Source organism: Chrysemys picta, chromosome 1 (genome assembly GCF_011386835.1).
Source record: "Chrysemys picta bellii isolate R12L10 chromosome 1, ASM1138683v2, whole genome shotgun sequence".
Lineage (NCBI taxonomy): Eukaryota > Metazoa > Chordata > Testudines > Emydidae > Chrysemys > Chrysemys picta.
In genome coordinates, this window is record NC_088791.1 from 25,814,665 (window position 1) to 25,837,512 (window position 22,848).

The following is a 22,848-nucleotide window of genomic DNA, read 5'->3' on the forward strand; positions in this document are numbered from 1 at the left end:
ATCTGTGTGAAGGTGATAGTGTAGACCACAAATTAAGGTTGCTTCTAAAAGTATTAATAAAGCTCTCTGAAAATCCAAGAGAAATACTGTCTGTTTTGCAAGGATCACATCATGCAGAGAAGCTGTTCCTCAGTCCCTAGGATTGAGCAACAAAAATCCCACAAAATCAAAACTCCAACCATACAATGGCCACATGAAAGGGTTTTGTGAGGTCCTGATAGAGGAAGCATACTGTATTGGCTCTACTCCCCACTTCTGTGAGTTCAAAGGGGTAGCCTTTCTACCTCTACACTGACCCCATGCTTCAAAATGGAGGAGAATGTAGCACACTTAATAGTAAGGCCATGATAGGGTTACCATACGTCCTCTTTTTCCCGGACATGTCCAGCTTTTCGGCACTCAAACCCCCGTCCGGGGGGAATTGCCAAAAAGCCAAACATGTCCGGGAAAATGGCGGCTCTGCTCCTCCCCTGACTCTTCGGCTCTGTTTAAGAGCCGAGCTGCCCGAGCGCTACCGGCTTCAGGCAGCCCCCTTGCCTCCGGACCCCAGCCTCCGGCCGGGCACTTCCCCTCCCGGGCTCCGGCGGCACAGGGTCCGGAGGCATGGGGGCTGCCCGAAGCCGGTAGCGCTGGGGCAGCTTGGCTCTTAAACAGAGCCGAAGAGTCAGGGGAGGAGCAGAGCCTCCAGCCGCGGCGGCTCTGTTCCTCCCCGACTCTTCGGCTCTGTTTAAGAGCCAGGCTGCCCGAGTGCTACGGGCTTTGGGCAGCCCCCATGCCTCTGGACCCTGCGCTGCCGGAGCCCGGGAGGGGAAGTGCCCAGCTGGGGGCGCAGGGTCCGGAGGCAAGGGGGCTGCCCGAAGCCCAAGCGCTACCGGCTTCATGGTTTGCCGGGCAGCCTCCAGACCCTGCACCCCTGGCTGGGCGCTTCCCCTCCCGGGCTCCAGCTGTGCTGGGGAAGCGCCGGCTGGGGACGCAGGGTCTGGGGGCTGCCCGGCAAACCGTGAAGCTGGTAGCGCTCGGGCAGCCCTTTCCGCGTGGCTGGGAGTGGGAGGGAGGAGGGGGCGGAGTTAGGGTGGGAAAGGGGCGGAGTTGGGGCGGGGCTGGGGTGGGGAAATGGGCGGGGCCATGGCCCGTGGAGGGTCCTCTTTTTTTATTTGCTAGATATGGTAACCCTAGGCCATGACCTCTCAGAATCTCCAGCTTTCTATAGCAACAAATGATCAGCACAATCTGTAGCACAATCCCCATCCAGACTCATTTGTGCTCGTCTTCAATTGATGCCTCAAATGCTTGAATAGATGAACCCTCACTTTGCTCATCATATATTATGCATATACATATTTAGAAACTTAACTTGCCCTTTTCTTTGGATATTATCCAAGTATTTCACCTGCTAAGAGAAGTGAATGCCATGTCCATCACCAGTGTATTGTGACTGAAGATGATGTTGTGAAATGAACAGGTTTGCTCGATCTTCCTTCATGCTCACTAGCACTATCCAGAGTACACCAAGCTGAAGCTCCCTACTCCATCCCACCAAACAGTTGAACTAGTAGCTCCTATACAGTGCTGTCAGTGTTAGTATATGTGACATTTCACAGATTCATCAGATGCCTTTTAGAAGCAAGAAAACATCTATTGACCATGTTTATCTTTCTTGGGCCAGACTGTAGCCATATTCAATCTGCAGTTCTTACTGCATTTCCCACCATCCATGCTTAATTTTGGGCACCCGCGAAAAGGTTTTACAATAAATGTCAGCTCACATTATCACCACTGTGCTAGCTCCCCAGTGACCATTTCAACTGCGCAGAAAAAGTTCCTTTTAATTAGTAGTTAAATTCCTGTGGGTGGAGGTGAAGGCAACATCTGTCTTTCCTATCTGTGCTAACATAGTTATATAGCTTTTCTGTTGTTCCAGAAGTCTTTCAAGCATATGATATGTAAAATGTGCCAGGACAAGCTGATGTTTTGAAAATTCTTCCTGCAGCTGTGTCAGGTTTTTAGAGCTTGGATAGAAAAGGCACAGATTTTACTTTCTATTGAAACATGTTGTCACTACCATGGGTACCATGCAAAAAGACATCGATGAGCACATTTCAGCAAGTAGATGCACATAGATCAACAGCAAGAAGAATTTTTTATTCTAACTACTTTCACTCAGCATCATATACAAAACAGAAAAATTATTTTTCTCCTATAATACTGTTAATGTAAATGGCAATTTTTCTAGGTATTTTGCCCTTTTTTATATAGTTTGGTAAAAGCACTTTTAGAATTATGCCATTACCCAGAGGGTTTAAAAATATGGTTATTTACAATATATTGGTTTTAACCCACTATTATTTAGATTAAAAATATTGTGGCTTAAGAAAGCATAAAGGTTTTTGTAGTTACAAAATATCTTTTGAATTATACTGGCCAGTGTGACGCTTGGGCAGTGCAAAGAGGCCAGATAATGGCTGTATATAACTAGATGAGGATTCCCTAGGAGAGGTGAGTTTTCAGTTGGTGTAAAGCTGACGTAGAATCATAGAATCATAGAAGATTAGGATTGGAAGAGACCTCATCTAGTGCAACCCCCTGCTCAAAGCAGGACCAACCCCAACTAAATCATCCCAACCAGGGCTTTGTCAAGCTGGGCCTTAAAAACCTCTAAGGATGAAGATTCCACCACCTCCCTAGGTAACCAATTCCAGTGCTTCACCACCCTCCTAGTGAAATAGTTTTTCCTAATATCCAACCTAGACCTCCCTGTGACAGGATGTGCATACCCTGCACTGGAAAAGAAAGGGTTAACCCCACACTATGGGTGGCGGAAGTCCCGCCCCCCCCCCCCCCCCCAGGCCGTGCTGGGCATGCTCCAACTGCTGCCTCAGTATAAACGGGAGTAGCCCAGCTCATTCTGGGCTGACTGCTGGAGGGGAAGGACCTTTGGCTGGAGCACCAGCTGAAGAGCTGCCACAGCCCTTGCCTGCAAGAGCCAGAGACCCTGTGAGCCAGATTGGAGGCCTGGCACCTAAGGAGCACTGGAGAACCATCCAAACTGATGAGCTCAGAGACCCATACGCCACACAGACAGCAGCGTCTGGAACTACGGTAGGAAGTGACCCAGGGAGGGTGAGCGAGTGGTATCTCCCGCCATGGTGAGGTCAGCATGTTTCAGTGGGATTCCCCGCTGACCCAGTGACAGACCACTCTGTTGCTATTAGTGCCCTGGGTAGGGGCCCGGTGGCCCCCACCTTTCCCTGCCATAATGACTCTAGCCATTAGGCAGTACTGCCCTGTGTCCAAGGGCCACCATAGTGATTCTGCGGTTGCCCAAGGGCTGCCAGGGAGATTAACTGCGGTGATACTGCCCTGCCCCAAAGGGGGACGGGGTGTGCATACACTGTGACACTCCCCCACTGTAACTTGAGACCATTGCTCCTTGTTCTGTCATCTGCCACTACTGAGAACAGCCTGGCTCCATCCCCTTTTAAACCCCACCCCCCCTTCAGGTAGTTGAAGGCTGCTATCAAATCCTCCCCTCACTCTTCTCTTCTGCACACTAAATAAGCCCAGTTCCCTCAGCCTCTCCTCATAGGTTATGTGCCCCAGCCTCCTAATCATTTTTGTTGCCCTCTGATGGACTGTCTCCAATTTGTCCACATCCTTTCTGTAGGGGGCCCAAAACTGGACACAATACTCCAGATGTGGCCTCACCAGTGCCAAATAGAGGGGAATAATCACTTCCCTCAATCTGCTGGCAGTGCTCCAACTAATGCAGCCCAACATGCTGTTAGCCTTCTTGGCAACAAGGGCACACTATTGACTCATATCCAGCTTCTCGTCCACTGAAATCCCCAGGTCCTTTTTCTGAAGAATTACCACTTAGCAAGTTGGTCCCCAGCCTGTAGCAGTGCATGGGATTCTTCCATGCTAACTGCAGGATTCTGCACTTGTCCTTGTTGAACCTCAGCACATTTCTTTTGGCCCAATCCTCCAATTTGTCTAGGTCACTCTGGACCCTATCCCTACCCTACAGCATATCTACCTCTCCCCCCAGCTTAGTGTCATCTGCGAACTTGCTGAGGGTGCTATCCATCCCATCATCCAGATCATTAATGAAGATGTTGAACAAAACTGGCCCCAGGACTGACCCTTTGGGTACTCAGCTTGATACCCGCTGCCAACTGGACATCGAGCCATTGATCACTACCCGTTTAGCCTGACTATCTAGCCAGCTTTCTATCCACCTTATAGTGCATTCATCCAATCCATACTTCTTTAACATGCTGGCAAGAATACTGTGGGAGACAGTATCAAAAGCTTTGCTAAAGTCAAGATATATCACGTCCACTGCTTTCCCCATATCCACAGAGCCAGTTATCTCATCATAGAAGGCAATCAGGTTGGTCAGGCATGTAGCCAGCTTCTATGTCATTCCACCCTATCCAGTGCAGGGAGCTTGCTCAATGTATCATTGGACTCTGCCAATTCTCAATGGGTGGATGGTTCTTTGGGGACTACACTGCCAGCTGGTGTAGTTTAAAGTAGTTCTTAGGCAGCTCTAACACATGCCAGGGCCAAGTCTAAATCTGTGCAGGGCAGAGAAAGAAGGGTTACTATGAGATGTTTTATTTGTGTTGTACATATACACACAAACGGTGGGATCCACGCAAATATTTGAAGAACTAGAAATATGTAACCAGCTCCTTAATGTCTTGCCCTTTCCTCCTGCACTGAGTGGAGGGAAAAAAATAAGGAAAATATATTCAAAGTAAGACAAATTTACATTCATCGCTAGTCTATGCACCATGGAAAAGTTCTTCCATCTGAAGAATCCTTGTCAGACAACTTTTCCCATGCTGCACGGATCCAAAGCAGCAGAAACAGGATTTCATTGACAGTGTGAAAGCCACAATATTGCCCTTAATTAATGAGCACGAGCCCCATCTATCATTTTGAGCTTGAGCTGACACTGGAAAGGGTAAAATGCCCATAAAGTTTCATGGGGATTTTGTCACTTTATGCCTTGTCTTTCAATTGGATGAGGATAAAGGGAGTGTGATAATTACACCTGTATTGGCAGATCACTATTTACTGCAGACTAAAGTCAGAATCTAAGTCCTTCTTGAGTGGAGGATCTCTTCTATCAGGTCCATCAATCTCTGAGGATGGAGCAATAGAGATTCAAACTCTGAGGGAAAACATTGCTTAGCTACTGGCCTGCTGAGAGGGAAGTGCCTTCTGCCTCCTTCTGGCTGACAAATGCACAGGCATTAGTAAGTGTGAATGGAAGGGGATAGTGACAATGCACCAGTAGAAGCAGGTTTGAGACAGCATTTGGTAAGATGGAAAAGACAGAATTGGGAAAGAAGAAAAAGGGTGGAAGTAGGTAGGAACTGGGAAGCTGGATGGGGGTTGGGGTGGAAGCACCAGTGGATGGGAACAGGATGGGGACAGGCACTTGGAAGGAATAGATGCAGATGGGAGTAGGTATAGAGACTGGGTTCCCAAGGAGGTGGGCTTCACATAGGCTGTAGGGGGTATGTTCCAGTTTTTACCTTGAAAGATATGGGGAGGTCACCAGCCTGCAGTAGCGTGGTCATAGAAGCTTTCTTGGAGATTTCCTTCTTCTACAGATTCAGGACCTACGTGGACCAAGTGAACTGAAAACAGTCAGAATTCCCTCTTCAGAGTAAGGAAGAGTCAGGCAGAAGACAGCTGAAGCCTGCCCAGTGAAAAAAGTTAGGTGGCATGGCAGACAGGAAGGCAGCTGGATTTCCAGAAAAACAGGATTTCTGTTTCTGAGAGGAGGATTTTGTGGCAGTTGCCACATAAAGTACATTCTGTGGACAATGCAGTAGAAGTTGTGGCACCTTCCCTCCATTCCATCTTTTTCTTCAAGATGAGTCAGAATGGTGTATTTGAAAAAAAAATCCTCAGGAACTTGCAGAAGTACAATAGGTACAGCTTCTATTTTTACCTCTGCATCCCTGGGTCTACAAAATGCCATCCCACTAGAGCTCAGAAGGGTCACATGCATTCAGTTCGTTTTAAAAGGAGAGAGGAATTTTATATTTAAACTTCAATTTTGGCATGAAAAAGTGATGTAGTTTTTGCTTTTCATGTGATTTTTGTTTGAACCTGTTGCATGTTGTAATTTGTAAATTGGTTAAAATGCTACAGAAAATAAGCATCATAAACATGAAATTATTGGTCTCCCCATATATAGCAATTCTGTGTTCATAATGAGATGACAGAAAGCCAAGGCCAGTTTGGAGTGGCAGTAGATAGAGCGCAGGTACCAAAATACTACACCTCTACCTCAATATAACGCTGTCCTCGGGAGCCAAAAAATCTTACCGCGTTATAGGTGAAACTGTGTTATATTGAACTTGCTTTGATCCACCGGAGTGCGTAGCCCCCCCGCCCCCCCGCCCTGGAGCGCTGCTTTACCGCGTTATATCTGAATTCATGTTATATCGGGGTAGAGGTGTAAATCCACAGGGCCGAGCTCAGGTCTTCAAATATCCATGTGGTCAACCCAAATATGGGTAGGTCTTACTATAGTATTTCTTTATTCATGTTTCATTTTCCACATCTGAATTCATATTTTCATAAGCCTTTGCTACTCATTTTTTTACCAGCTGATTTACTTTCATCATCCGTGGAATTGCACCATTAATCACATGTAACAAAATATTTCTAGAAAAATGTGATCTAACTTTATTTTGCATAAACAGGCCTGTTTACAGCTTCTCAGAAACTGGAAAAAACAACCTCTTGCAAAACTGTACTTGTCAAAACTCCAATATGTCTGAGGGGCACAGAAATTGACAGCGTGAGAGTAGCTTTAAATTGTGATTTACAAAGGAAATTAGCTACTTATTCATATATTTTGAAGAAACAATAGTACAATGAAATAAAAATGATAGTTAAGGAAAATAGGGTTCTCTATTAGTCACACAACAGGCTGTAACAGACAAATTATTTTTAAAAATTGAATATTGGCTAATGATTTGTGAGTTTAAGTCCAAAGAATCATGAATGATCCCAAAGACCTGAAAATAGAAAAGCTAAAGCACCTTTAAAGCTAAAGGAGGGATAGGTCAGTGGTTTGAGCATTGGCCTCCTAAATCCAGGGGTTGTAAATTTAATCCTTCAGGGGGCCACTTAGGGATCTAGGGCAAAATCAGTACTTGGTCCTGCTAGTGAAGGCAGGGGGCTGGACTCAATGACTTTTCAAGGTCCCTTCTAGGAGATAGGATATCTTTATTTAATTTGTTCATATTTTGTCTGAAAACCAAAGTCTAAGATCACTTTGGAGATTCTCAGATGAACTTATATTTCATTTTCAATTTGAAGTAAAAGTTAAATCAAAACAAAATATTGACAGGATGGAAGAAATAACCAGAAAAGATGGTGGAGCTTATATCTGACCCTAAGATTAAGGACTTTCAATTGCCATTAGCTATGCAAATGTAGAACCTGAAGAGTACAGCTAGATCAAAACTTACATTTGAAGACCAAGTAGCAGCAGTGGATTAAGAAGGCAGTTTACTAGGCTCTCTGTGAGCTGAGGGGTGAAAGCCTTCCGTCTAGGTGTAGATAATGTTATCTTTTGTACCTTTTGTACTCAGATGTTGCAACTGTCATCCATTCCCAAACTAGAACTGGTGCAAAAGACAGCTATCAATTTCTTAAGCCGGGTGTCTCATAGATAGAACACTTGACATCTGTTCCCAGGACTTAGACTGGATACCTGTAAGCTTCCAGATAAATTTTAAGATCTTGGTTTTGACCTAAGAAGACCTAAATGGTCTGGGACTACTCTACCCAAGAGACAGTCTCTTTTTCCAGGATAGACTGACACAGTTATAATCAGCAGATTGTTGATTCTAGGTCCCCTTTGATATAAGAGAGAGGCAGCAACTGGGCTGGCAGGGACCAAGCACTGGAATGCCCTCCCACACCTGATCCAAAATATTTATTGACTTTCAGGGCATGTTGCAGGGCCCATTTATTTCACCTGGCATTTGGAGAAAGGTAGGAGGATTTACAAAAGAATTGAACCAATATGTCATTATCAGGTGTCATTTGACAGATGGAGTAAACTGACTGAATTGTACTTGGTTTGTAATTTTGAATAACTTGCAGAGAACTCAGAGCCTGCGATTGGTGCTTTTTACGGTCCATAAATAAAAAAGGAATAAATAAAATCAACAAACAAATTTTAATCTGACAACAACCCCAAAACAATTAGGCATTGCGGTAGGGATGAGGTGAGGTGTAGGGAATCCTTGAAAATAACCAGTGACAAATTCAATTCAGAACCATTGTTGTGTGTGTGCATGTGAGTGTGCAGGGAGACAGGGTGGGAATGAAGAGTATTTTACAGCAGACTAAATTAACTTTGTTGTGGAATTTGGGGGTTGCTGCCACACAGTAAACAAAGGCCTTAAGCATAAATTCTGAGATGCTTTTTTTTAAAACAAAAAAACAAAAAATATAAATATAAAGTATAAGATATGAGAAAATCATAGAATATCAGGGTTTGAAGGGACTGTAGGAGGTCATCTAGTCCAACCCCCTGCTCAAAGCAAAACTAATCCCCAGAGAGATTTTTGTCCCAGATCCCTAAATGCCCCCCTCAAGGATTGAACTCACAACCTTGGGTTAAGCAGGTCAATGCTCAAACTACTGAGCTATCAGCTGCAATGAATGAAGAATATAGATAAACCTCAGGGCACAGTGCAAAACCTATCTGTTCATTCAAGCCTTTGTCTTAGGCAGGTTAGTTATGATGAGCATTTTGTTCTTAGGATAGGTCAGGTAATGGATTCAGGCTAGTATCTTTGTATGTAAGTTTTTATTACAGCAGAGGGTAACTGTAAACTTGGAGTGAACTCTTTGTTGCAACTAATTGTTGGAAGAATTATGTTAATTTTACTTAATTGTTAAGGCATCTAAAAAGTTAGATAATGCACAAGTAAACTTTAAATCAAAGCATGGTAAATTTTATTTATTTTTAGGGCCAAATTCTACAAATGTGGTCTAGAATGAAGCAAATTCAAGATGACAATAAAGGAGTTTATTTCATGGGGTACATATTTGCCCTATAAATATATCTATTAAAACTTAAAGTGATAAGCTATGATATACAAAAGAGATTCCAATTAAAGTAATCCATAGGGAATAGATTCCCAGGATTTATTTCTATTGGTTTACACAGGAGGAAAATGGGATTTCGGGAAATGTTCACAGGATATGAAGATTACCTACAAAAACATTTCAATAATAAATGGTAGAAACATAAAGCAATCAATCATTTTAACTCAACACCAGTAAAAAAATAAAATAAAACACCATTTGGATGTTCATTTCCATGCATACATCAGATTCAAATGCATGAAACAGCCCCCTCCCCCCCTGCCTTCCCGCAACACTGCTAATGGAAAAAGCAGTGGAACTATTTAGTCAACTTGATGTAATCTTGGTAGTAAATAACTTGCTGAAAAGGAACACATCTTGATGGACTAAGTGGCTTTTATTCATCCCTTGAACCATTTTTAATGTTTTTTCCCATTGCAAGCAGGCTACATAATGTCACAATGTGTTACGAAATAATAAGAAGAGATACTTTGTGCAGCAAGAGTCAAACATGCAATCTGCTATTTACATGTGAAAAGCAAGACGGAGTTGAACAGGAGGTTCACCGCCAAAAGGACTATATATTCTAAAATAAATGTTAAAATACTGAAAGGTGTCTCTATTGATACAGTATTTGCTACTAAATAGGCATAAATGACTAACCAGTAAACCAGAGACAATCTGCTTCCGTTCAAGTGGAAAACTTTGAAAGCTACTCATAGAAATTGAATTCAGCATCTATGCACAGACCTCTTTGTGACTGAAGTCATACATTTTATCTCTGAGTACTCCATAAGTTCATTGAACAAAACCAAATGCATGTTATTGGAAGAAAATAAATGTGACTAAGAAATGAAAAGCCTGACCAAAACAGAAAGTACAAATAGTAATTGTTGAAAATTACACTGAGAATAAAGTAGTCTATTAGCTCCTTTTAAAAAAACCACAGCAAAAGCTCTTTCACAAATGCCTTATGCACTTTATACTCTCGTTTTCTGTATTCAAGTTTAATATTAGAAGTGCACCACCTACTAAAGTTGTCCAGCACTTCCCATTAGACCCCGTTTTCACTTGCTTATAACTTTGCCAAACTTCATATGCAGTGTTGTTGTAGCTGTGTTGGTCCCAGGATATTAGCAAGACAAGGTGGGTGAAGTAATATCTTTTATTAGACCAACTTCTGTTAGTGAGTAAAAACAAGCTTTCCAGCTTACACAGAGCTCTTCTTCAGGTCTGGGAAACATCCCCTGTGTGTCACAGCTAAATACAAGGTGGAACAGATTGTTTAGCATAAGTGGTTAATAATATTGTCCAGTCCCACTTTTGACAGTCAGAGGCTTAGGGACACCCAGAGCTTGGGATTGCATCCTTGGCCATCTTGGCTAATAGCCATTGATGGACCTATCCTCCATGATCTTATCTAATTCTTTTTTTAACCTAGTTATAGTTCTGGCCTTCACAACATTCCCCTGGCATGAGTTCCATGGGTTGACTGTACATTGTGTGAAAAAGTACTTGTTTGTTTTCAACCTGCTGCCTATTAATTTCATTGGGTGACCCCGTGTGTTATATGAAGGGGTAAATAACACTTCCCTATTCCTTTTGTTCAGAACATTCATGATTTTATAGACCTCTATCATATCCCCTCCCCTCACCCTAGTCATCTCTTTTCTAACCTGAACAGCTCGAATCTTTTTAATCTCTCCTGTTATGGAGGCTGTTCCATACCCTAATCATTTTTGTTGCCCTTCTCTGTACTTCTAGCAATTCTAATTTGCAGAAATTTCCTATAATTTTATCACATAAGTCTATACTGTGAATATACGTTAATATTTAACATTACAGGCCTCTACCATAGGGAAGGGGCTGGACTGAGCCCTTAGTAAATTCTAAATCAAGAGATTCATTTCCTAATTCTGTTTCCTGCCAAGCTTTTTCTGACCATTTCATTCAAAGAAGTAGAATCATTAGGGACCAGTTATAGGTAAATCCATAATTTTTTACCTTTCATCATGAGTTGTATTCTCCATGTAAATCTGAGCACAAGTTGAAATAACTGAGAATTTTTGGAATTACTGTCCTATTTCTAATTTGCAAGTACATTTACCTCTCCCAGCAGCTCTGTACCTCATCCCCCAAAAGGTCAGTTAGCTATGTTACAGTTTTAGTTTCATCTTCATCAATATGGATCTATGTGACTGAGCTTTAGGCAGGTTCATAGTACTGAGAAGGCAGTTGTGAAGCTCATTCTGGAGCTGTTACTTCAGGCTGTTAATTTAAAGAAATACCAGGGATTAAGGGATCCCTTTTGAACTGAATTGAGTATCTAAGAGATTGTCATGTACTGTGGTACCTTGAGTTTATGATAGCTTTGAGTGTGTTTCCTGTTTATAAAGTAACTACTTTATCTTGGGCTCATTAAACTCAGAAGATGTTGTATTTATATTTATCGTAAATGAACGCTGAGGTCGAAGACCAAAGGGTTTATTAATCCAGGATATGATTATTACCAAATTAACAGAAAGCACTTTCAAGTTATTACTCTAAACATTTTAATTAAATATCTAACAGTTCCTTTAATGCAGGCAGCCCTGCAAAGCTGCTTTGCTCCAAATGGCTTCTGCTACCACTAGCAGCTCACAGTGCCTGTGATGCTTTTTAACTGTAGCTTTCCTCTCGCCCCTGCAGCCTTTGTGAAAATTATCATTTTAGCTGCAAAAATAATTACCTAGCATAAAAATAAAACAGCACCATTCACAGCCTCCTCAAGACCATGTCCATGGTCTCCCTATCTACAAAGAAATACTATTGCGTGTGCATTCCATCCTGCAAGATATATGCCCCCTATGCATGTTCTAATTTTGTAAGATAGCCAGACAGCTCTGTGGTCCCTGTCCTCCAATGGTTAGGGAAGAAAGAAGGCAGACTACCACTGGGGCTGTCAGCTGCATCATCTGTAAAAGTAAAATTAATGCTTTGTGATTTATTGTATGGTTATTTCACCTTATTGAAGACTATTCTAAGTTTAATAACTTCTTCTCTAAAGTAAAAATAATTATTGTAAAAAGTACTAGATTTGCAGCGCTGGAGAATGAAGTCCTCTTAACTCACAGAAGAAGTTCAGCATGGGCAACTGCAGTGCAAGCTTTCTCCAGCCCAAACAACTCTGACCGTAAGACACCATCTTTATTATGGAGGGCAAATCTGTCTCCATCTCCCATTAATCCTTGACATCTCTGCCAAAATTGCCAACACCAGATCTTCTTGTTGTGGTTGTTTTTGTGATGTGGGTCCCTATCCATTAAGAAACTGAGAAGATCACCAACTCATTTCATATAGGCCAAACAGCAAAAAATGGCAACAACTTTCAGTTGCTACCAACAGTTGCTGGATTTCAGACTAACTATTAACACTTGTATTATAGAAAGCTGTATACAGTACCTCATCGAGGTACTGAAATGCAGGACTTGCAGCTACATCAATGGATCCCTCATCTTGGATATTAATTGATGGAGCTATGGCATAAATAGGCTCCGCTTTCTCCGTTTCTGGTTCTGAGTCACTGGAACTGGAACTTTCTTCACCAGCATCACTCATTTTTTCAAAATTCTGTGAAGTAATAAAAATACCAATATTCAGCATTTATAGATCTTTAGAAACACACACGCTATGCAAGTAGGGTTGCCAATTTTGATTGGGTTTATTCCTGGAGGTTTCATCACATGACAATCTTTCATTAACGGTTAATCTTTAATTCCTGGAGGGTTGGCAACCCTATATGCAAGAGATGAAGAAAACAAAAAGATATGAGTTGGAATGAGACCTGTGTTCAAATAAAGAAAACCACACAATGATCGCTTTCAGAGGTTTGCCTTAATGAAAGCTGTAACGAGACTGTGTCCCACTCTATTGTATAAATGCTATAAAACCCGTCTAATGGTTTAGTTACACTATAATTCTGTACATAGAAAGATAGACGACAATCCTCCCTACAGCACAGTCAGAGTCAAATGTTTTGAGAGCTATACCTGCACCTCTTTATTGGCATCATCCTATAAAGTGCAGAGAGCCCTCACCTCCAAGTGATTTGAGGTGGTGGAGAGGCATTTGTAGGCCAGATTTACAAATTTTACCAAAATAGCTATGTTGGCTAGGAGTGAAGAGGGAGACAAAAATCACACCCCAATCAGTACAGCTATGCAAGCAAAACCATCTTTGTAAATAAAATGTATAGTGGCAAAGAGTCCTTTTAATGGTATAGATCAGGGGTAGGCAACCTATGGCACATGTGCCAAAAGTGGCACACGATCTGATTTTCAGTGGCACTCACACTGCCCGGGTCCTGGCCACCAGTCTGGGGGGCTCTGCATTTTAATTTTAAATGAAGCTTCTTAAACATTTTAAAAACCTTATTTATTTTACATTCAACAAAAGTTTAGCTACATATTATAGACTTATAGAAAGAGACCTTCTAAAAACATTAAAATGTATTACTGGCACACGAAACCTTAAATTAGAGTGAATAAATGAAGACTCGGCACACCACTTCTGAAAGGTTGCTGACCCCTGGTATAGATTGTTGTCTGAGGAGATGGTTTAGGTCCTTTTACTGGTATATGCTGTGCAGCTTTGTTGGTGTAGTTATACCAGCAAAGTCTTTATAGTATAGACTAGCACTTTGATTCAAATTGCTATAATTCAAGAGGTTTTTCAGAAGTTTGTTTCCTCTTGAGCTGTAGGAAGAGATTTTATTGGTTTGAGTCACAAAGTACGCTCTATTTGGCTGATGGTGAATACTGGGAGGAGTTTGACTCCAGTGAATCAGATAACTGAGAAAAAAATTGTCATTGAGATTTTTATCAAGACTCAATTAATTATATTTATTTTTCTGTAGCGAAGGAATTAGTATGTGTTAAAGAGGAGTCTCTCTCTAAATACATTTTATAATCACATCTTACTATTTTGTGACGTGTTCATATTTTTTCCATGTTAGATTTTAATTGTTTTTCTGTAATGTACATATATTCAGCAGAATAAAGTCAGATTATTTCTTGTACTAAAGTAGCTCCTATGGGGGCCCATTATAGGTACCATACAAACACAATATAAGAAGGCAATCTTGCCCCAGAGAGCTTACTGTTTAGGGCTCAAAATATTACATACATCCATGGAGCTTTAGTATCACCCTCAAGTCAATATACAGGTCTGTCTCATCTTACACGGGGGTTCCGTTCCGTGGTTAGCGCGTAAAGCGAAAACCGCGTATAGACAAAACACCATTGAGTTCAATGGCAGGCAAAATCGCCCGCACTACAGGTATAGTATTAAAATTGTTGTTTTTCTCTTTTTTTTTTTTTTGCTTTTGCTTTTGCTGACCGCGTAAAGTTGAAATCGCGCATGTTAAATGCGCGTAAGATGCGACAGACCTGTAAACAGATCTTCCCTCACAGGGTCATGAAATTTACAAACAGGACACAAATACTAAAAACATTACATTATCTCCGCCCCAGACCATGATTTAGTTGGTGTTGGTCCTGCTTTGAGCAGGGGATTGGACTAGATGACCTCCTGAGGTCTCTTCCAACCCTAATAGTCTATGATTCTATGATCTTGTCCATACAGGAATTCTTATGTAGTGAGTAACACCTCAAATAGCAACAATTAATCATGATAATTAAAGGACCAGCAAAAAAAAACAACACCAAATACATAAACTGAATTACAGTGATCATGTTACCACAGTTAAACACATTCCCTCTCAGAATAGTTTACAACCTAAGGGACTTGTTTCAAAACCACTTGCTTGTGTAAGCAGTTCCACTGAATTCAATGTGCTGGCTTGGCCTCTCCCTCAGTAAAACTTCTAGCAGAATGTTAAGAAAGAGGAAAAATTGGAAGATTTCTTGAAGTTTCCCCTCACATTTTTCTGCTGGAGAGGTGCAGGATCATCCCTAAACCAAACAAATCCTACAGAACCACAAAAGTCCAGGGCCGCCCTAGGGTGACCAGGTGTCCGGTTTTCGACAGGAACACCTGTCGAAAAGGGATCCTGGCGGCTTTGGTCAGCACTGCTGGCCAGGCCGTTGATTGTCCAGTTGGTGGCGCTGCGCAGCACGGCTGACAGGCTCCCTGCTAGCCTCTGCTCCACGGGCTCCTGGGAAGCAGCCAGTATGTCCCTCCTGGCTCCTACGCGTAAGCAGGGTTTGGGGAACCGAGGGCACGTGGTCCGGATCTGGTGGCGCCCCCATGGTTAATTTCATCTGGCCAGTGGCACCCCCTGCGGGTCAGGAGCCATGAGCGCCAGCTCGCCCTGTTGTGGGGGGGAAGCCCTGAGTCTCAGCGCCTCCTTGCAGGGCGGGAGTCACTGGGCCTGCTCATCTCACTGTGGGGGAAGCCCCGAGCCTCTGCGCCACCCTAGGTGGGTTTCTGGCAGGGCTTTGGAGCTGTGCTTCGGCTCCGCTTCAGCTCCAGGCAAAAACCTGCAGCTCCACTGCTCCAGAGCTGATCCCTGCTCCAGCTCCAGGCTCCACCCCAAAGCCCTGGTTTCTGGGGGTTAATGGCCTGTGACAGAAAACAGGTTCTCCGCCCCAGAGCCCACACCCCCAGCCATAGCCCTCACTCCCCACCCCGCCACGACCCAACCCTATGTCCCAGCCCTGATCCCCCTCCCACCCTCTGAACCCTTCAGTCCCAGCCAGGAGCACCCTCCTGAATCTCAAACCCCTCATCCCCGGCCCCAAATTCTGCACTGCTATCCAGAGCCCTCGCACCCCCTGCACCAGCGCAGAGCCCCCTCCCGCCCTCCAAACTCCTTGGTCCCAGCCTAGAGCACCCTCCTGTACCCAAAATCCATCAGTCCCAGCCCCACATCAGAGCCCTCACTCCCCCACCCCCACACCCCAACCCCCTGCCTTAGCCCGGAGCCTCCTCCCATACTCCAAACCCCTCAGCTGAACCCCCCAGCCTGGTGCTCCCTCCTGCACCTCAAAACCCTCATTTCTGGCCCCACCCTGGAGCCTGCACCCCCCACCAGAGTCCTCACCCCCTCCTGCACCCCAGTCCCCTAAGCCAGCCCAGTGAAAATGAGTGAGTGCGGGTGGGGAGAGCAAGTAACAGGTGAGGGGGTGGGATGGAGTGAGTGGGGGCGGGGCCTCGGTGAAGGGGTGGGACATGGGCGGGACCTCAGAGGAGGGGCAGGGCAAGGGTGTTTGGTTTTGTGTGAGTAGAAAGTTGGCAACCCTACCGCCTGGCCCCACAAAGACAGTGTGCCTTTACACTGTCCCTTTATTTCTGGTGGCACTCTTGTTTGGTAGTGTATCTCCAAAGTAGTTGAAACCAGGGGCTCTCCCTAGTTATGGCTACCCAAGGATACCCCTAATGGGAGGAATCTCTACTATGGATAGGCTCTTACTGCCAAGATTACCTTTTATTTGAACTTTCTTAGGGCTAGTCAAGGGATAAGATGTGTGTTCCCCTCTCCTCCCATCCAGCATGAAATTGCCCAACTCTACTCCGGACCTTCCCAATCCTCTTACATTGGAAGGAGACATCTGCACAGAAAGGGGACCCTACATAGGTGGATCTTGGGGGCATTATCTGGTCTAATGGTATTACTCGTGTGAGTTAGTTATTCATGTTCATAAGTGTTTGCAAGATCATGCCCCAAATTACAAAACATGAAAACAGCACAATTGCTGAGAAAAGGGAGAAAGTTGGCAAATTACTGAAGAAAAGAAGGGGGTAGGAAAGATTTCTGGAAGAAGTGGCTTTTAAGGAGGTTGTCATAACTATAAAGGGAAGGGTAACAGCCCTCCTGTGTACAATACTATAAAATCCTTCCTGGCCAGAGACTCCAAAATCCTTTTACCTGTAAAGGGTTAAGAAGCTCAGGTAACCTGGCTGACACCTGACCCAAAGGACCTATAAGGGGACAAGATACTTTCAAATTTTGGTGGGGGGAAGGCTTTTGTTTGTGCTCTTTGTTTTGGGGGAGTTTGCTCTTGGGACTAAGAGGGACCAGACATCAATCCAGGCTCTCCAAATCTTTCTGAACAAGTCTCTCATATTTCAAACTTGTAAGTACAGCCAGGCAAGGTGTGTTAGTTTTATCTTTGTTTTCTCAACTTGTAAATGTACTTTTTGCTAGGGTGTTTACCTCTGTTTGCTGTAACTTTGAACCTAAGGCTAGAGGGGGTTCCTCTGGGCTCTTTAAGTTTGATTACCCTGTAAAGTTATTTTTTTATCCTGATTTTACAGAGATGATTTTTACCTTTTTCTTTAATTAAAAAGCCTTCTTTTTAAGAACCTGATTGATTTTTCCTTGTTTTTAGATCCAAGGGGGTTGGATCTTGATCCACTAGGAGTTGGTGGGAGAAAGGAGGGGGGATGGTTAATTTCTTCTTGTTTTAAGATCCAAGGGGTTAGGATCTGTATTCACCAGGGAATTGGTGAAGAGTCTCTCAAGGCTACCCAGGGAAGGGAATTAGCACATTGGGAGTGGTGGCAGTGGACCAGATCTAAGCTGGTAGTTAAGCTTAGAAGTTTTCATGCAGGCCCCACATCTGTACCCTAAAGTTCAGAGTGGGGAAGGAGCGTTGACAGAGGTCGTTGTAAGTAATAACATCAAAAAGTTATTATATCTTCCATACATGCTGTGATGTTGTCTAATTAAAATATAACCATGCAAATCATTATTGTTACCACTCTAATATAATTGCAATGTATCTTAAAGTGTAACACATGGCCAGAAAGGGTTAAACAGCTGGCAGGCTAAATAACCCAGAGCCAACCTTTAAAGTCATGTTAGACAGGTATGTGAATGGTAATTAGGGCCATTTGATGCTAGATAGGCTAGAACTTTTAAATGAAAACCTATGTTGTTAGAAGTGATACTAATTGTGTGTGTTTACTTATATATGCTAGCCATGTAAACAGACAGTTCCTGTCTGTCACTACAGCTATTGATTAAGAGATCAAAAGGGAATATTAACATTTAGATGAATTTTGGCTGCAATAATGTCATCGTCTATGTGTCTCTTATCCATTAAGCAGTTTATCTCAAACTTTAAAATTATTTTATGTTAATCCATGTAGTTAATTACTGGTGAGGTTTAGGAAACAGAAGGTTACATCAAAAGCCTATTGTTTACCCAGGATTGTATGGTCAAGTGGATGCTAGAAAACTGCATAAAAGACCCTTGGATCCTGATCCCTTTTATTTCAGATCTGCTTGAGATTTCATGCAGGGGAAGCCTAAGCCATAAGGACTGAGACCCAGTTCTGACTGGACCACCCTGAATACAAACATTGGACTATAACCTAGAAACTATTTCTGAAAGATCTCTTTGCATCTACAAAGCTCACCATCTTTGCTATGAATCGGAACCTCAAGAATTGAACTCATGTCTGTATGTATATTATCTTTTAACCTATATTCTCTTTTCTTTTTTAATAAATGTTAGTTTAGTTAATAAGAATTGGCTGTAAGCATGTATTTGGGTAAGATCTAGAATATTCATTAACCTAGGGGGTAATGTGTATGATCCTTTGGGATTGGTAGAACCTTTTTTATATGATGAGTAAGATTTTCATTAATCCTCATCATATTTGACTTGGGTGTCTAGGTGGAGGTCTGAGGTTGGGTTACTTTAAGGGAACTGTGTTGTTGGCTTCTGAGTAATCAGTGAGGTGTAATAGGAGCTGTTTTGTGCTGGCTTGGTAAATCTAACTATTGGAATATCCACCAGCTTGGGGGATTGCCTGCCATATTTTTTGCAGTTCACCCTAATTGAGTGACTTCAGTTGGCTCCCCCGGGACGCCAGTCACACACACTCTATCCTAAAACACTGTGAAGAGTTCAATAATAGTTAACAAATAGTGATAAAATAAAAAGGTATTTAGCCCAAGTCAGGAGTGAATAAAGATCTGAGAATCTGGCTGCATTACATTCCTCCTCTTGTGTTTGGCAAAATCCCATCTTTATAAATGTTCTGTTTTACGAATGGAGATCACCAAGTTTCTTGCATAAGTGGGAGCCAGCTCTACAATACTCTAGGTAACTAGAGGCCCCAACCAAGACTGTAGAGATCATCCTGCTTGGTTCTGTACAACAGATAGTATGAGACAGTGTCTGCCCCTAAAAGACAAGACAGACACAGAAAGTACTATTACCTCCATTTTATAGATGGGGAATAGAGGCACAGAGAGATTAAGTAATTTACCCAAAGTTATATAGAAAATCTATGACAAAACTGAGAAATGAACCCAGATCTATGGAACCTGAGTCTAGTGCCTTAACCACAGGGTTACCCTGCCTCTCAATTTTACTTTAATTTACAATTTTAAATTATTACATGACACAATAAGGCTCATATTTGTACCACATTTGCAAAGCACCCACAAGTGTCAATTTTTGCCATTATGTAAAGGATCTCCTATATAAAGAGCATGTGGCTGCTCCAAAGCCACTGGGCTGATCTAGGCTAGGTTCAAGGACATATGCAAGAGGCACTCGAAAACTTTCAACATTGACAGCACAATCTGGAAAGATGCTACTAGCAATAGGCTATAGTGGAGGACTGTGCTGCACCAGGGAGTCAGAGGTTGAAGAGAGGTGGTTGAGAGAGGAAAAAAAGAGAAGAGAGCACAGAGAAAAAGGCAGCAGGTCTCGAGAGCTAGTAGTAATTTGGCTTCAACCTCTGGCCCCGCACTTTACATGTGCATTATCTATGGCAAGGACTGTCACTTGGGTACTGGACTTTTTAGCCACTCATGGTGCTGTAGCATGACACACAGTAACTGAACTGCTTTGGTGCTTACACCATCATATTTTGAAATGAACAGTTAGCATTCAATGTAAGTGATCTTTTGTAACACAGTCAAACTTTATATAGAAGCTATAATTTCATATTTTGGATTGTAACTAGCTACAAAATGAGGCTTTAGGATGCAGCTGCTGTTCTCCACACTCTCAGTGACACAGCATATTATCTCAGCTGTTGCCCCACTGATTGCCAGGCTGCTGTAGTTTTACCACCATTTTGTCTTTTATAGCTCCAAACATTCTCAAGGACAGATTGTGGCCTTCTGTAAAGGTTCACTTTGTGCTCTGTCCTCTTATACACCTTTCTGTGTTTTGTCAACAGAAGTAAATTCAGGTAAGACTATATTTTCATCCGCTTCACAATGGCAGTAACTGCTGTGCAGAGAACTTGACATTCTGTTGCAGCACTGAGTACTAGCACAGGCCAAATTAGTTGTGCTAGGTGGAACCCACCCACAAATTAGCCTAGCTTGCCGTCCCCTCAAACCTACAATGTAGTATGTAATGAATTGTTTTTTCCTAACCTAAAATTGTTTATAATAAAATGACAGAAGTCAGGATTAAATTGAAGTAAAATAGATAAACATAATTTTCTTTCTGAGTGGGTTCCAAATCACTATTTGAAATAGCACAATTTAGAACTCTCAGATAAAAATTCCAGTATCTTCCAACTCAAAAACCAGAGTGCCAAGTCTTGAGAAAATAGCCCCTGCCCTTTTTTGAGAACCGTTGTCGGGGGAAAAAAACAAACACAAAAGTGTTGTATCATTTACATTTGGCTAATGAAAGGTACGGTGGTCTCTTAGGGCAGTGAAATCTTTGAATGGTAAAATTTAAGCCTGCTTTTAGTGCTGTTTGGAATTCCTTCAAGGATGTTTTGACTTTTACTGATAGATTTAAGCAACTATATTTGCTAATGGGGAAAAAAACAATTTGATTGTCTCCTGGAGGAGTCAAACCATTGTGAGACCAATGTAAACAGCACAGATGCCAAGACTGAATCCAGGAAATATTGTGCATAAACATATACACATGTTGATAAATAAAATAATTTTCATCAACAAAATGTTAAAATTGCTAAATATGTTTATTATCTCAATGTTGCTGCTGTTTTGTTCAGGTCTCTAAGCCATGCTGAAAGATTTTAAGAAAAAGAAACAAAGGCTACAAGGAAGAAATTCTAAACAGAGATGAAGAATCCATGTGTGTGGAAGTGTGTGTTGATATATGACATTCACACTGTAGGTTGCAGTTACACTATCTAAACCAGGGGTTCTCAACCTTTTTCTTTCTGAGGCCCCCTGAATAGGCTATAAAAACTCCACAGCCCACCTGTGCCACAACAACTGTTTTTCTACATATAAAAGCCAGGGCCAGTGTTAGGGGGTAGCAAGCAGGGCATTTCTCCGGGGCCCCATGCCTGTGAAGCTAAGTTGCTCAGGCTTCAGCTTCAGCCCTGGGTGACAGGGCTCGGGGCTTCAGCTTTCTGCCCTGGACCCCAGTGAGTCTAATGCCAACCCTGCTTGGTGGACCCCTGAAACCTGCTTGCAGCCTCCCACGGGGCCTCAGGCCCCAGGTTGAGAACTGCTGGTCTAAACTATTCAGGGGGGAAGAACTAACAAAGCTATGTTGCTTTTAAAATGGAAGTAGTTTGTACTGTAATAAAGACATATGCCATTCTCCATGGACCTAATATAAATTTATAATTAATACATCAATTGCTTCCCAAATACTGGAATTAAAAAGTACCTTGGGAGATACTAGACTTTAGGGTCACAATGCAAAGCAGAGAAGTAACATTGTATTCCAATATCTAAAAAGTGAAATGTCTAATTCAAATAGAAATGAAACTTGGAACGAATTACAAACTTACACAATGGTTCTACAGTTTTGGAATGTTTTCAGAATACAGATGTGCACTGCAGATGCAGTTTTGCCTCCCAGCCTGGGTAGAGAGCCTTGTACTAGCTGGGATCAAGCTATCGTGCTAAAAATAGCAATATGGACATGGAGACTTGAGCGCTCAAGTCTAGCTCCAGCCCAGGCTGCAATGTCCATACTGCAATTGTTAGCCTGATAGTTGGAGCACCACTAGCAATAGCTCAAGCCCTGCTAGCGTCAGTCTATCTACCCAAACAGGGAGGTTTGCTCCCAGTTGCAGTGTAGACTTACCTAAAGAGGCCAACGCCTTGATCTTGCACTGAGAACTGCAAGACAAACACACTTTTGATCTCCAATGAAGTCACACAGAGGTCCAGCCAATGGAACAGTTTGCAGTATTGAATCATAAGTGACTTACCCAAGGCCACATCGAAAGGTCTTTAGCAGTCAAGAACTGAACCCAGATCCTGAGTCCAAGTCCAGTGCCTTAACCATAAGACCCCTTTAGTAAAGAGTTCTGTGGATAAATCAGAATGGAATCAAGCTCTTTCTCTCCTAGCTGCAGGAGCGCCGCCAGCTTTTCTGCTGCCCTAGGCGGCGGAAGGTCCTGCCCCGAAATGCCACCCCTCACAGAGGCGGCAGAAGGTCCCGCCGCCGAAATACCGCCGTGGTCGCTGCCCCCCAAATTGTAGCACCCTAGGCGACCGCCTAGGTCGCCTAATGGGTTGCGCCGGCCCTGCCTAGCTGTGTTAATTTTTGCAGGACTAACAGGAGTGAAAAACAGTATAATCTTATTGCAGATACTCAAATAAGATAAGACCCTGTATATGCAGATCTGCTGCTTAAGAAGGTACCATATTTATACACTCTCTCTTCATAGAAGAACTGCCAAATTAAATAGAATTGACAGTCCCTTTAAACTTTCATTCTTCAAATTTAGAAACTGAATTACAGAAAGATGTATGTTGAGAACAGGGCCGGCTCTAGGTTTTTTGCCACCCCAAGC

The 22,848-nt window shown here is 42.8% G+C and overlaps 1 protein-coding gene across 5 annotated transcripts in view; it reads right to left on the reverse strand.

Moving 5' to 3' along the window:
• CCDC146 (coiled-coil domain containing 146) overlaps positions 1-22,848 on the reverse strand; it is a 118,558-nt gene that overhangs the window by 88,091 nt on the left and 7,619 nt on the right. For 2 of the 5 annotated variants that reach the window (XM_065553825.1, XM_005305782.4), the window contains exon 2: positions 12,580-12,747. The exons of 1 other annotated variant lie outside the window; for it this stretch is intronic. In XM_065553825.1, the coding sequence (XP_065409897.1) occupies positions 12,580-12,735 (156 nt within the window). In that variant the 5' untranslated portion in view covers positions 12,736-12,747. Of the gene's footprint in view, positions 1-12,579; positions 12,748-22,133; positions 22,253-22,848 lie in introns of those variants that run through there. 2 more of the 5 variants (XM_065553818.1, XM_065553823.1) reach the window with 2 other exon arrangements.